The following is a 12910-nucleotide window of genomic DNA, read 5'->3' as shown; positions in this document are numbered from 1 at the left end:
TGCTTTCTTGGTGTAGTAGGTTCTACACTTATATAGTTGTGGCAGTTCTACATTAGGGGAGTTAAATGCTCATGAACTTTTCCATTGTAACTTGAGAGTTATAATTTGAAAAAAATTATATGTAATATTATTGGACAGAGTCCCTGAATGAGGAGATAAATGCAATCCAGATATCTCTATTCTGACTGCTATTATTCACCTTTACTTTCATTTGTGATATTTTTTCTGGTCTTTAAAATCCACTTCGTTATTCATAATAACATTTCTATTGAGGGATTAACTTCCTTGACCCTGTTTTGTAAATGAAAACTGAATACATGCTAAGCTGGTAAAAGAATCTGTTTCAAATCAATAGCTCTCTGTATCTTCTTTGTTTATCCTACTAAACCATCTCTCTTTGCACTACGTTTCAATAAAACCAAATGGCAACCGTATGACTGTTAGAAATATTTTGAACATCATTGGAAATCAAAATTTCAGCCATCTGAGATGAACACAAAAAAGCAGATTCTCATAACATTGCTATTGTTGGATACATTTCAAAGCGTATTGTCAGGCACCTGAATTTTGGGACATTTTTCCAATTCTTGAAGGATTTATTTTTATATTTTTGCCTTTAGTTGTTATTCATTTTTAATGCTATGATGTATATTATAACATGTCTATCAAATTTATCATGGCTCAAATTGCAGGGCCTTAGCAATGCTGTTTTTTGCCAAGTGAATGCAGTGGAGAATTTGAAGCCACACAGGCATCTTAAGTTTCATTATAATCCAAAATGCACATTAACCCTTGAACTTCATTTACTTTTTCAAAGGTCAAAGTTGATATCAACTTTTTTAAATTTTTTTATTTTGTTTTAGGGACTTCAAGTCATATTAACATTTTTTAAAATGGTAACTGAATTCCCTCTTAATTCTACAAACATCTTAGATCTTCATTAAACCTCAAAACCTTAATATATAGTTGTTGGGAGATAATTTTTCATGGTTCTTTCACACAGTTCTGCACATCTGATGGAATAGAGGCACTGACTGCCTATTTTGTAGAAAATCCTAAAAGATACTTAAACAGTGAAGAGACCTGGAAGGTAGTATCTCTCTCTTAAAAGGCTGGTTTGCAAAAAAAAAAAAAAAAGGCTGGTTTGCAGTCCTTGAGAAATATTCTTGCTTGGTACAAACGGCAGGTATGCTTACTGCCCAATACAATAAACTAACATCTCTCACAAAATGTAATGGCCAGTATGCTTCTGACTAATATAAAATATTCAGGTTCCCTTAACCCAGGGCTCCTCTGCTGTAATGCACCTCATTGCCTGTGTAGGTTGTCACCTGGCCCTTTTCATTCTGCCCACTGGGAATTGGAGCTTGGGGAACTAGCATAAGAAATGCTGATTCTAAGACTATTGTTATTTTTGTGAGTAACAATGTCCTTTATCTCTGATTCAGGAACCATGTAACTTCTGCCAGCATCCATGAAACTATTTTAGTAACTTGTTATAAGTCAGACAAAATCACAGACCATTTACAGTTCTTGACAATATTGGTTATAATTTCTATGGGCGTTTTAAATGGTGAAAGACTATGGTCAGTGTTCATTTTTAAATATGATTCCCATGATGAAATCTGATGACGCTTCATGTATACAGATCACTGATTTTTCATGGAAGCCAGTAAAAATCTTATAAAAGCTACAGGAATGAGCATAGACTTTCATGCACATGCACATAATGTGTGTTTATTTCTGCTTGGGGTTCAGTATCAGGTAAACTGAGCAAAATTATTATAGTTTAAATTCAGCATTCAGAAGTAATAATAATGTGGTGAGCATAGTAGAACATATAGAGTTGTCTAATCATGTTATACAATTGAAAATAATGTAGCATTGTGTGTCAACTACACTTCAATTAAAAAAAGAAAAATATCATGTAAGTGCACTAAAATATATATGTATATTTTATATATAAATGTATGTGGGAGTTTACTCTATATACCAGCTATTGTTCTAAATGCATTATTTTTATTAACTAATTTATGTAACTCGTATTTGGTTATAATGTATATATTTTCTTTCAAAACAACTGAAGAACCAGTTTTGTATTTTAGGCATAAGATATATGGAAAATGAAGCTTTGTCATTAAGGTTTCTTTAGAAACTAAATTTCATTCATATTTTTGATTAATATTTTTTCTAATATGGCAAAATAAGAGTAATTATTGTATTTGAATTTCCATGGACCAGGTCTCATATACATAAATTTAGGGTTTTTTTTTAATCTTTTAGATTCAGGATTAAAATTTAAATGCATTTGCAAAGTAAGGCTAGTACTTAAAATAGAGACAATATATAAAAATTCACAGACGGTTTGGGGATTTTAGATTGAGTTGTTGTTGTTGTTGTTGTTGTTGTTGTTGTTAACTGGAAATTTTAATTGTATCCTTCACTGGTTAGAATGAAATTGAAATATTTGACATTGGTTGACAAACTGTTATGTAGATTTGATTACACACTGTATATCACTCAGGTATCTGTGTACATACTTTCAGAGTAGAGTAGCATTTTATACTTTGAAGGGTTTATTAGAATGATTTGGATAGTTCCTCTGGGATTTTGGCGATTGACTTCTAACTACATAGTTAGCAGGTGTTGCTGGTCAAACTGACATGTAGTTTCTTTCCTTTCCCCCCGCCTAAAGATTTTATTTATTTATTTAACAGAGAGAGAGAGAGAGAGAGATCACAAGTAGGCAGAGAGGCAGGCAGAGAAGAGAGGGGGAAGCAGGCTCCCCACTGAACAGAGAGCCCGACGTGGGGCTCGATCCCAGGACCCTCATGACCTGAGCCAAAGGCAGAGGCCCAACCCACTGAGCCATCCAGGCGCCCCTGACATGTAGTTTCTAATAGTCCTTATTGGTATTCTGCTTCTTTATGCACTTGAACATCTTCAGGAATGCATTTCTACTAATTTCTGAGTGTATGTTGACCATCATATCATAGATTTAACATCCCATAGATTTAATTCTGGGAATATTTTTCTTGGATATGCTCTGTCTCAAGGCAAATAGGCTATGATCAACATTTGACTGTTTTTCTTTGATTTGGTCATGTAGCAATAAAAATCACTCATGTCTATAGTCCATCACAAAACTTCCTTAAGTTCTATTTATATCATATAATTTTTATATATTTCTCTTTACCACATTTTTAAGAGTGGTAAAGAAAACAGGATGCAAAATTATAATATCTAGAATTTTGACACTATTTCAGGAGACTGAGAATCTTAAATTTTCTTTTTAGCTTTTATGTATTCAGAGTAGAACATTCTTGGAGATTGTCATAATTACATTCAAATTGAGTGCTATACTTACTAAATATATTGTGTTCTCTATACTGTATGCTATATAGATGTGTGTGTATATGTGTGTGTGCCTGTGTGTGAATCAAAATATTTTTTAGTTTTGTGTTTGTATATGTGCTGCCGAAGTGAGCACTAGTTTTGTGTTTGAAGTGATACCAAAATTAATATAACTAATTGGTTCTAGATCTTAATATGCCCTTAAAAGAGAGGAACCATTCACATTTAGAAACAAATACAATGATCAGCTAATAACTTGAGTTTTCTTTTTAAATGGATCAAATCCATATTCCCTTTATATCACATGTCATCGTGAGCTGTTTTATAATAGTAAGGTATCTCCTTTTGTAAGTTAGGGTTTGATCAGAGACCAGAACTTGTATGAGTGATGTTAAAAAGGATTTTATTACAGGGATTTGACCTTATACAGTTGTGGAAGATGGTGGAGAATTCTATGGATTTCTGCAATCTATTGCCACTGAGTCAAGTAATGGTCCTGAAGTTGTTGTAAGTCACCAGGACTGGCATTAGGGAAGAAAGGCTCGCATGAAGTTGGAAGAGCAAGGACAGACTGAACCCCGTAAGGATAAACTGGGATCCACAAGGACAAACTAGAATCAGTGTCTCTTTCACTACCTCCAACTTTGTTGAGTTGGCTGACCTATAGAAGAATTTGGTGTCTTCTGCTACGGAGCTACACGAGTTCCAGGACCAGGTCTTAGAGAAGCTAACAAATAAGATCAGTAGAAGGTGAAAGAGCTGCAGGTCTAGATGCCACCCCATGTTAGCAAGGTGGTGGGTCAGCAGATCAGAACAACTTTGAGAACTTTATGGTTGCAGTTCAACTTCTGTGTTCCACATCTCATGCAGATTTCTTTTATGGTCAATTTTAACTAGTTTATGGGAAAGAGAATTCTAGGAAATGTAGTTCCAGCTTATCTAAGTTGACACAGTACATTTCTGTTACAACTATTAAACAGTTGCTGTATTTGCCTTTTGACTGACAGTGATTTATGCCATGTACCACTTTAATGAAAGAGTAACTATAATTTATAGTCCTCCACACTTGGAAGACTGGAATTTCATGAAAATTCTAGTGAACAAAATATAATTTCCCTTTGTAACAAAAATGAGTACAGATTAATATTCAGTACCAATTCTATTAAATCCACCTCTCCTTACATCAAGTATGGGCTTAAACTCTGTTATCTGTCCTTAAAAGGAAGAAACAATTCATATAGAGTTCTCACCCAAGTCATCCCACAGTATAATGAATGGTGTGAGAGCTAAGCAGATGTGGAAATATTCAAATCAAATACACATGATTTCTTATTTTAAGAATAAGATAATAGCTAATGATTGATTAAAAACTACTAAGGCGTTATGCTCTATCATTAATCTCAGTTAGTTGAGGAGACTGAGAACTCATAGGTCCTAAATAATTTTCTGGTAGGCACACAGCAAATGAAAAATGTTGCCTGAATAATTTTAACCCAGGTCTGACTAAACTTTTAAAGCATCAGATCAATACCTCCATGTTATTTTTATTTTATTATTATTTCATTACTTTTGCTCTATATTTTTTTAAGTTTATTTAAGTGATGTCTACACCCAGCATGGGGCTCAAGCTCATGATCCTGAGATCAATAATTTGTATACTCATCCGACTGAGGCAACCAGGTGCCTGTATATGTTTTTCTTAAATTCTCTGAGAATATCTTTTCAAATATAAATACCTATCTTTAGAAAAGCTAACATTTTTATAAAATATAAATAAATATAAACAGATTTAAAAATTTTAAAGTTCCAAATTTTCATTATATTCAGAAATTATTTACAAAATTAATAGATGTAATACCTATGCACACATATATCTATTTGTGTGTATATATATTATAATATAGATTATATATTATATGTGAATTATTCTAAATGGCCAAGAAGTCTCCATTTATTAGAAGATATGTTAAGAGAACTTTTTATATTATTAACTATATAACAGCATTTAGTACTTTGGACATTAAGTATTACAGCCAAAAAATTTTTCACTTTTCATATTAGACAAGGCAGAGGGTAGAAGAGAGGTATATGTGAATGAAACCAAGTATTCCTCTAAAATCTGGATTTCATTTTTATTTCTCCTTCCTCACAGTTGTATCTCATATGATTAAAGATGAAGTTCATCTCCTTGAGTATTAAATTTATTATAATAAAGCATACATGTTAGAATTAAATATGCCAACTACTTCTATCCACAATAAATCTCTTTAGATTGTAACTCTACCTACTTCGTGTAAATCATGGACTTAGTTGCTTAAAGGTGTAAGCTTTAAGTGCTCAACACATTGCATAAAATTGGAAACCGCATACTGTCATTTAAATCAGAATAGGGATTTTTGACTACTTAAATAGTTCTCCTGGCATGGCAGGAAAATATTTAGGTTGATTTCACATAATACTTTACAGTTGTATGCATTCATTTGAATAAAGATGAAGAAAGGTTATGCTAGGTACATATTGTGGACCACTCAAAACCAAATAACTCCAATGAATGGTGCAAATGTGATAATTAGATTGATAGCATAATATAAAAAATTTAAGCTAAAATGTGGATATCATCAGTTTCGCTGGTCCATATGGAATCTTAAAGTGAAATTGCTTAAAACTCCTTTAAAGAGTGGGAGAAAATTGTCCTGGACAACTTTTGTAATACCTGTATGTTCTATATATAATTCCAATGTGTTTAGTCTTTTTTTTTTTAAGATTTTATTTATTTCACAAAGAGAGAGAGATCATGAGTAGGCAGAGAGGCAAGTAGAGAGAGGTGGGGGGGAAGAAGGCTCCTTGCTGAGCAGAGAGCCCAGTGAGGGGCTTGATCCCAGGACCCTGGGATCATGACCTGATCCAAAGGCAGAGGCTTTACCCCACTGAGGCACCCAGGCACCCTGTCACTTACTATAAGTTTTAAAGATGTTATAGCTTGATTAATATGAATAACCTCACAAACTTAAATAGCAGTGAAATAACGCCACTTTTGTTTTCCTAGTGAATCATTATTTAAAATCTGGGAGTGCCTGGGTGACTTACTCACTTAAGCTTTGGATTTTTGATTTCTGCTCAGGTCATGGTCTCATAGAGTCATGAGATGGAGCCCTGTGACAGGCTCTGCGCTTAGTATGGATCCTGCTTAAGATTCTCTCTCGCCCCTCTGCACCTCCCACCTCTGCTTGCACACACATTTTCTCTCTTAAAAAAAAATAAAACGAAAAAAACAAAAAACAAAAAAAAACCTTCCCTGAAATCAGAATGAAACAAAGCATTAAGGTAGGAAGGTCAGTTGGTTTTATTATTCTATCATTCTTAATAGTGAAGGTGAAAACAAAGGTGCATGGGTGGTTTAGTCAGTTGGGCATCAGACTCTTGATTTCAGATTGGGTCATGGTTTCAGGATTGGGAGATTGAGCCCCAAGTCCTGCTGGAGCTCAGCACAGACTCTACTTGAGCTCTTGTCCCTCCCCCGCTTGCATGTGCACAGTCTCTCTCTCTCTCTCAAATAAGTAAAACAAATCTTAAAAAAAAAAAAAAAAATTGTGAATGTGAAAATGTCTCCCAAGATGGCAGAACAGCCTACTCACTATACCATAAGGTGGATGAAATTCCAGGTCAATGTTAGATGACTAAGATTATAATTAGAACACAGTTAAATCTTAGTTTAATATGCCTCTTTGAAGAAGAGATATCTAACATCCTTTAATGAATACTGAGGTATTAGGAAGACATGATTATGGATGATCTGGTCATAGCTGTGATAGCACAGTGTTACACGAAAAAAAGACCAAACATTATGGCTAAATAAGTATGGAACAGCTTAAATAGATAGAGGGATGAAGTGAGTGACAGGAACAATCTCATGGATTACTGCTTTGGCACGAAGAGTCTAATATTCAGCCAGTTTGCCAAATAAATTGACCAGAGAAAAAGAAAGTCAACAGATTAATTTCAGGAATTAAGCTTATTAATGGATTTTCATGCAGAAATGTATCCACCCATCATGATAGGAAAAGGATTCCTTTGCTTTCCCAGATGGTAGATTATACATTAAAATATTTCTACATAAACTACTGAGGGGATAGAGACTTTTTTCTTTTAAATGAATGTTCGCTGACCTGAGGCAATGCTATACTATACACATTCATTTTGGGTGGATTTTTATTTGAACCAGAACAAGTTGTTTGATTTAATCATGAACTGAATATATTTGAATAGAAATTGTTCATCTTCACAGCCTTCTCTCCTCTTTTCTCTTATTTAGAGTAACATTTCACTACTCCATCCATAATTTAAGAACATGCAAGGAGGTAATTGGAATTGGAGGTAAATTATATTCTTTTGTAGAAAGTATAATTATCGGAAGTTAGTTAAAAACACCTCAGTTCTGTTTTAATTTTCATGCATGGAGCAGTTGTTTTGACAGATGGATGGACTTTATTTTTGTAACTGTCCGGGAAAAGTCTGCGTAACATAGTCTAATCAGTGCTACATATTTGTAATGTTTGTTTTTGAATCACAGTACATTTGGCTCCTGTATCTTTTTTCTGGGGGTAGACATTTTCTTTCTAATTTATTTTTCCAGGTTGATATCTCTTTGGTGTAATTCCTCTATCAATTTGATCTGAAAGCACTAGAAACCTTTAAAACGTAAGGGCGAATGGTTTGTCACTAGGGATGATGAATCATTGTTCCTCAGGTGTAGCCTTGGGGTTTACTGGTTTACTGCCTGTGCTTTTACTTCTAGGCAAAGTTAACAATTTATAATGCTTTGGTCCTGGAATATATTTCAGTAAAATAAGAGGTCAGTATGGTTGCCTGACTCTCGGGAAGCCAACTTGTTGCTAAACTTGTCTGTGTATATCAACTTGAGTTTCAAAAAGGATCAAGGTTTGAAAAATGAATTCATTTTGAACTGATTACATTTTCTTTATTGCGTTGTAAATCCGCCGGTGCTAAGCAAAGCAGTGCAGTAGTTTAATGCCAAAAAGTACATTACATCCTAAGTTTTAAGAATCATCATGGTTCAAGAAAAGGTCAGAATCACTCTTCTGCCTCCCTAGAACAGAAATGTGTGAAGTGTGTTTCCTTTTTCTGCCACGCTTCCTTCTTTTTTAGAGGAATGTCCAGGCTGCTTCCAAATAAAATGAATGTCCTGTTTTGGAACATTATAAAAAAAAAAAATAGAAAAAACAACCCTTGGCAGCAACAAGCTAGAGAATGAAGGCAAATGAATGACAGAATTGATACTCTTTTATGTAGATTTTCTGTTTTAAAGAACAATCCTTATTAACAATGCCTCTTTCAAGTTTTTGGTTGTTCTCTTTGCAAGTGTTTTTTAACCAATTTTGTAAGTATTTTATTCAGTTTCTTTGTTTATTTCAAATGTCTTAACCTACTGTACAACCCAGGAAATTTCTCCCCATTCTATTTGCATCAGCCCTCACTTCAAAATAATATTGAGCTAGCCCCTGGGCATGGCAACAATACAACCTGCTCGCCAGCTAGGAGAGTTCATTGTGGAAATGAACGGGATCATTCCAGGCCAGTAGGGTGGGTCTACTCCCTTTGTAGCAGGGATAGACTCTGTTACCAGTATTCTCAGTAGAACCCTTGGCCAGGTTTCAAAGCAATGGTCTCCTGTTTTTTTTTCCAGCAGCTCTGTAGAGGGATGGCTATTGTACTATAGTGATGCCTCTTTGACAGTTAATAGAAAACAAAATTGTGATATTCAGTGTAGTTCAATTCCATAGTTTTCAAGAACCCTGAGTTTTTAATTATTAATTATTGCTAATCAATTGCCCAATCTGTAAGAGATATGAACTCACAAATTCTATCATCTTTGGATTCAGAACACTTGCAGAGATGACATCAGTCTTCATTTGTGTTCACAAGTATAGTGCTCATAAAATATTTCCTCTTTTTGTGGAAAAGTAGGATCTATTCTCAGATTTCTAGGATTTCATAGGTATTACTAATGGGATTAGAGAATTTGAATTTATATTCAAAATTACATGCATATCTTTAAAGGCATGGCAGGCAAACCGAAACCCTGTTCTTTTCTAAAATGAACAAGACATCCATCTGGTTCTGCCACTATTATTTATTAGAATATTTGTTTGCTTACCAATATATATGCAGCCAGTTTCTTGGTTTCAACATATGGTGCCGGAACTGGTTATTTATAATCATGACTGCTTTAATATTGAGTCCACAATTAGGGAGTGCTGTCTTTATGTAAAAGTAGAGTATGTGGCCACCTACATGTTTCAAAAAAGGGGATGCCATAAAACATTTTCCTGAAAATGACTTCTTTGCAAATGACTGAATATTCTTTAAAGTACAAATAAATCCTTCGGGTAAGACTAATGAATGCCTCATTTGTAAATGAGTTTATCAGATGTTTCCCTGTCCACAGCCTTTTTCCTCTGCCTAGTCATTCATGCCCTTGCCTTTTGGGAGGAGAGAAACTGTTAGAGAATGGGGAGTTTGTTGTTGAGAGTTTGGAAGTTAGGTTTTAAACTGTTTTGTCTCAGATGTAGCTTTAGATATGAGTAAAATCTATATACTCTTCAAGTTAGGGAATTTTTCTTCATAACAACTTGCAAAATTAATTGATCTCAGAGCTTAATTGTATATGTTATAATGTTTTACCAGACAAAAAATTCAGGATCAAAGTGGCAAAACAGTAGTAGAAATTAGATGTTTATTTTAGTTACTCTTCTAAACTACTCAGCCTGTGTTAAAGTAATGAGGAATCATAACTAGGAAGTTACAGAATTTACCTTAAACTGGTCTACTTCCCCTTTGGAACAGTGTATTTATGGACATCCCTAGGTTTCATCCCAGAAAAAATCAGGAATGATGGAAAGCAACTATTTAAATTTAAAGAACAATTACTTTGCTCAGTTTGGTTGTCTCCTCATTTGATGGGGGCATAGAGATAAAACCAAAATTATCAGCTGCAAACCCAGAATATAAAGTCATGTGGAAATGTACTTACATTATTGTAACACCTCAATTATAAACTCTTACTGACTACGAGAAAGCCCAAATGCATTCTGAGCTTTCACTAGAAGAGTCACATGTCACAGAGAGGGAATTTGGAAGTGTGTTATACACTTAGAGCTGCCGGGATGAACTGAATCTTCTATTAGTTTGTCAGCCTTGCTTGCAATATAGTCTGCTTTTCATCTTTATCTGCATTTCTAGTTACATATTTGGTTCTTATTTCCAAATGTTTATAGGCAAATACATAAAATTAATGAGGACAGTCTATGATCAATAACAATATGATTTTCTAAGACGTTTTTATTATTTAGCATGTGAATATACATTTGACTATTTTCAAAATGGATATTATGTATTCCATGATGAACTCATACTTTCTACTCATATGTATTCAATTCTTAAGATTTGTTATATGGTTAAGAGACTGTAACATTTTATTTGAAGCTATTTTGACAGTTTGGGTTTTTCTTTTCATTTTTTTCTTTTTATAATATTGGTATAGATTCATCTGATAAAATATTTTGCAAAAATTGTGTCTTCTCTGCTCTGTATTTTTTGGGCCATAGGATTATCAGTTTATATTTTCACTAGCTGATTTTCCCCCAGATCTTTTACCAATAGGAACAAAAGTCTAAAATTCCTGTTTACAAAAGCAATTATTTTATTTTATTTTATTTTATTTATTTGGCAGAGATCACAAGTAGGCAGAGAGGCAGGTAGAGAGAAAGGGGGAAGCAGGCTCCCCACTGAGCAGAGAACGGGATGCGGGGCTCCATCCTGAGCCAAAGGCAGAGGCTTAACCCACTGAGCCAGCCAGGTGCCCCCACAAAAACAATTTCTTTAACAGGACCTACATATAGAATAAATAGAAGGAATATAAATAGCTCTGTCCATTTTATTTTTTTTCTTTCAAATGTTTATTTAAATTCTACCTAGTTAACCACCTATTTTATTTTTAAGTGATCTTTTATTCAGAAAATAAAATGTCAGGGATGTCTCAATGTCTATAAATAATAATAAGATAGGACTAGAATATACTCTTATAACTAACTGTTCTTTACCTGAGGGATTCATGGCTATTGGGCATGTGATCAACGTATGGGTTCAGGATGTCCATAAACCTCCTGAAAATATTCATTAATTATACCCACTCTACAAAAGATCTTTATACCTATAGACACTTTATACTGTAACATCTTCTCTGTCTCATATGAATATATCCACATTGTCTTTAAGGCTGAAGTGACATTTTCGAGAGGAAAAGCTCTACAGAGCTTACCAACAAGCAGAACTGAAGTTCAAAGTCATCTACCCATCACTGCTGGTTATTAATGATGTTCAAAGTTCATGTTTAATAGAAGGTTGTTTCATCTTTTATTTTTATTTTGTTTTTCTAAAATTAAACTTACAGCTCATTTTTGCAAAGAAATTTCACTAGTGTATTCTTTAAATATCTTTAATTAACCATGTAATTTCCATGTAGTTACTGATTATCTGTACCTTTACTCCACTTTTGTATAAACAGATTGCAAAGAGTTTTAATGAATAATTATGGAAGAGAATATTTTATTGGCCCCCACAAAGAATAAGAATGTCTGTATTTTAGTTCATTTAATAATAATATAATATTATAATATTACATATAAATAATATTATAATAATATAACAATATAAACAAACAATAGAAAAATATGTCTTTTTTTTTAAATGTTGTGAAAAGGACACAAAAGAAATCTGTTCAAGCATGCCTAGCACCCTTGAGGATCTTTCAGTCATGCTGACTGCTAGAACTCACTGGTTTTCCTTTTGTTTTACAGAAAGAATGTGCTAATTTCATCAAGGTGCTTAAGGCTTATAATCAGACTCACTTGTATGCCTGTGGAACGGGGGCTTTTCATCCAATTTGCACCTACGTTGAAATTGGACATCATCCTGAGGTAAAGCTGTTTAAAAAAAAAAAAAAATGGTATTTGTCCATGACCTCTCCCTATTCAAATGCTTCATTACTAATTTCTTCAGCTCATTTAGCTTCTGGTTTGCTATTCAGTGGGATCTACTTCAAATTCAGATGCTGTTATTAATTTTAATCTGTGAATGTGAAAAGAATGAGACCATCACTCAGCAATAACTATTGAACTGGAGGAAGGAAGGAAAAAAGCATTTGCTTTCGCCCTGGATTACAGAGTCCAATCCATTTTGCATGTGCAGCAGATGTCTGCAGGCTGAATGTGTACTGTTTTCTCCTTTATTTGTATATTGCCAGCTTTCCCCTCCATTTCCATCCTCAGCCAGAAGTGTCTGCCACCCCAGTTGTTTTCTTCTGCCTAGGGATTAGGGAAGCATGCCATATATGTGCATGATGATCTGATCTCATGTTTGACCTAAATTATTCACATTTGTGTTTTTGCTTTATTTCTCTATTCTGAGCTATAATTTTAGCCAGTATGGGAAAGAAAAAGAAATGTTTCTTTAATTTGTTGTACATAAAAGATGTTTT

The 12910-nt window shown here is 33.9% G+C and overlaps 1 protein-coding gene and 1 long non-coding RNA gene across 8 annotated transcripts in view; one reads left to right on the top strand and one right to left on the bottom strand.

Annotated features, from left to right (window-relative positions):
- The window catches only part of SEMA3A (semaphorin 3A), a 469586-nt gene that overhangs the window by 327641 nt on the left and 129035 nt on the right, over positions 1–12910 (top strand). For all 7 annotated transcript variants that reach the window (XM_047695665.1, XM_047695666.1, XM_047695667.1 and 4 more), the window contains one exon: positions 12231–12350. In XM_047695665.1, coding sequence (XP_047551621.1) covers positions 12231–12350 — 120 coding nt within the window. The remainder of the gene's footprint in view (positions 1–12230; positions 12351–12910) is intronic.
- LOC125081157 (uncharacterized) overlaps positions 1–12910 on the bottom strand; it is a 28663-nt gene that overhangs the window by 9377 nt on the left and 6376 nt on the right. The window contains exon 3 of the long non-coding RNA XR_007121594.1: positions 12282–12356. This is a non-coding gene — a long non-coding RNA (uncharacterized LOC125081157). The remainder of the gene's footprint in view (positions 1–12281; positions 12357–12910) is intronic.

This window comes from Lutra lutra, chromosome 11 (assembly GCF_902655055.1).
Source record: "Lutra lutra chromosome 11, mLutLut1.2, whole genome shotgun sequence".
Taxonomy (NCBI): Eukaryota; Metazoa; Chordata; class Mammalia; order Carnivora; family Mustelidae; genus Lutra; species Lutra lutra.
Note: the sequence above shows the minus strand (reverse complement) of the source record. Positions and strands in the feature narration are given on the sequence as shown.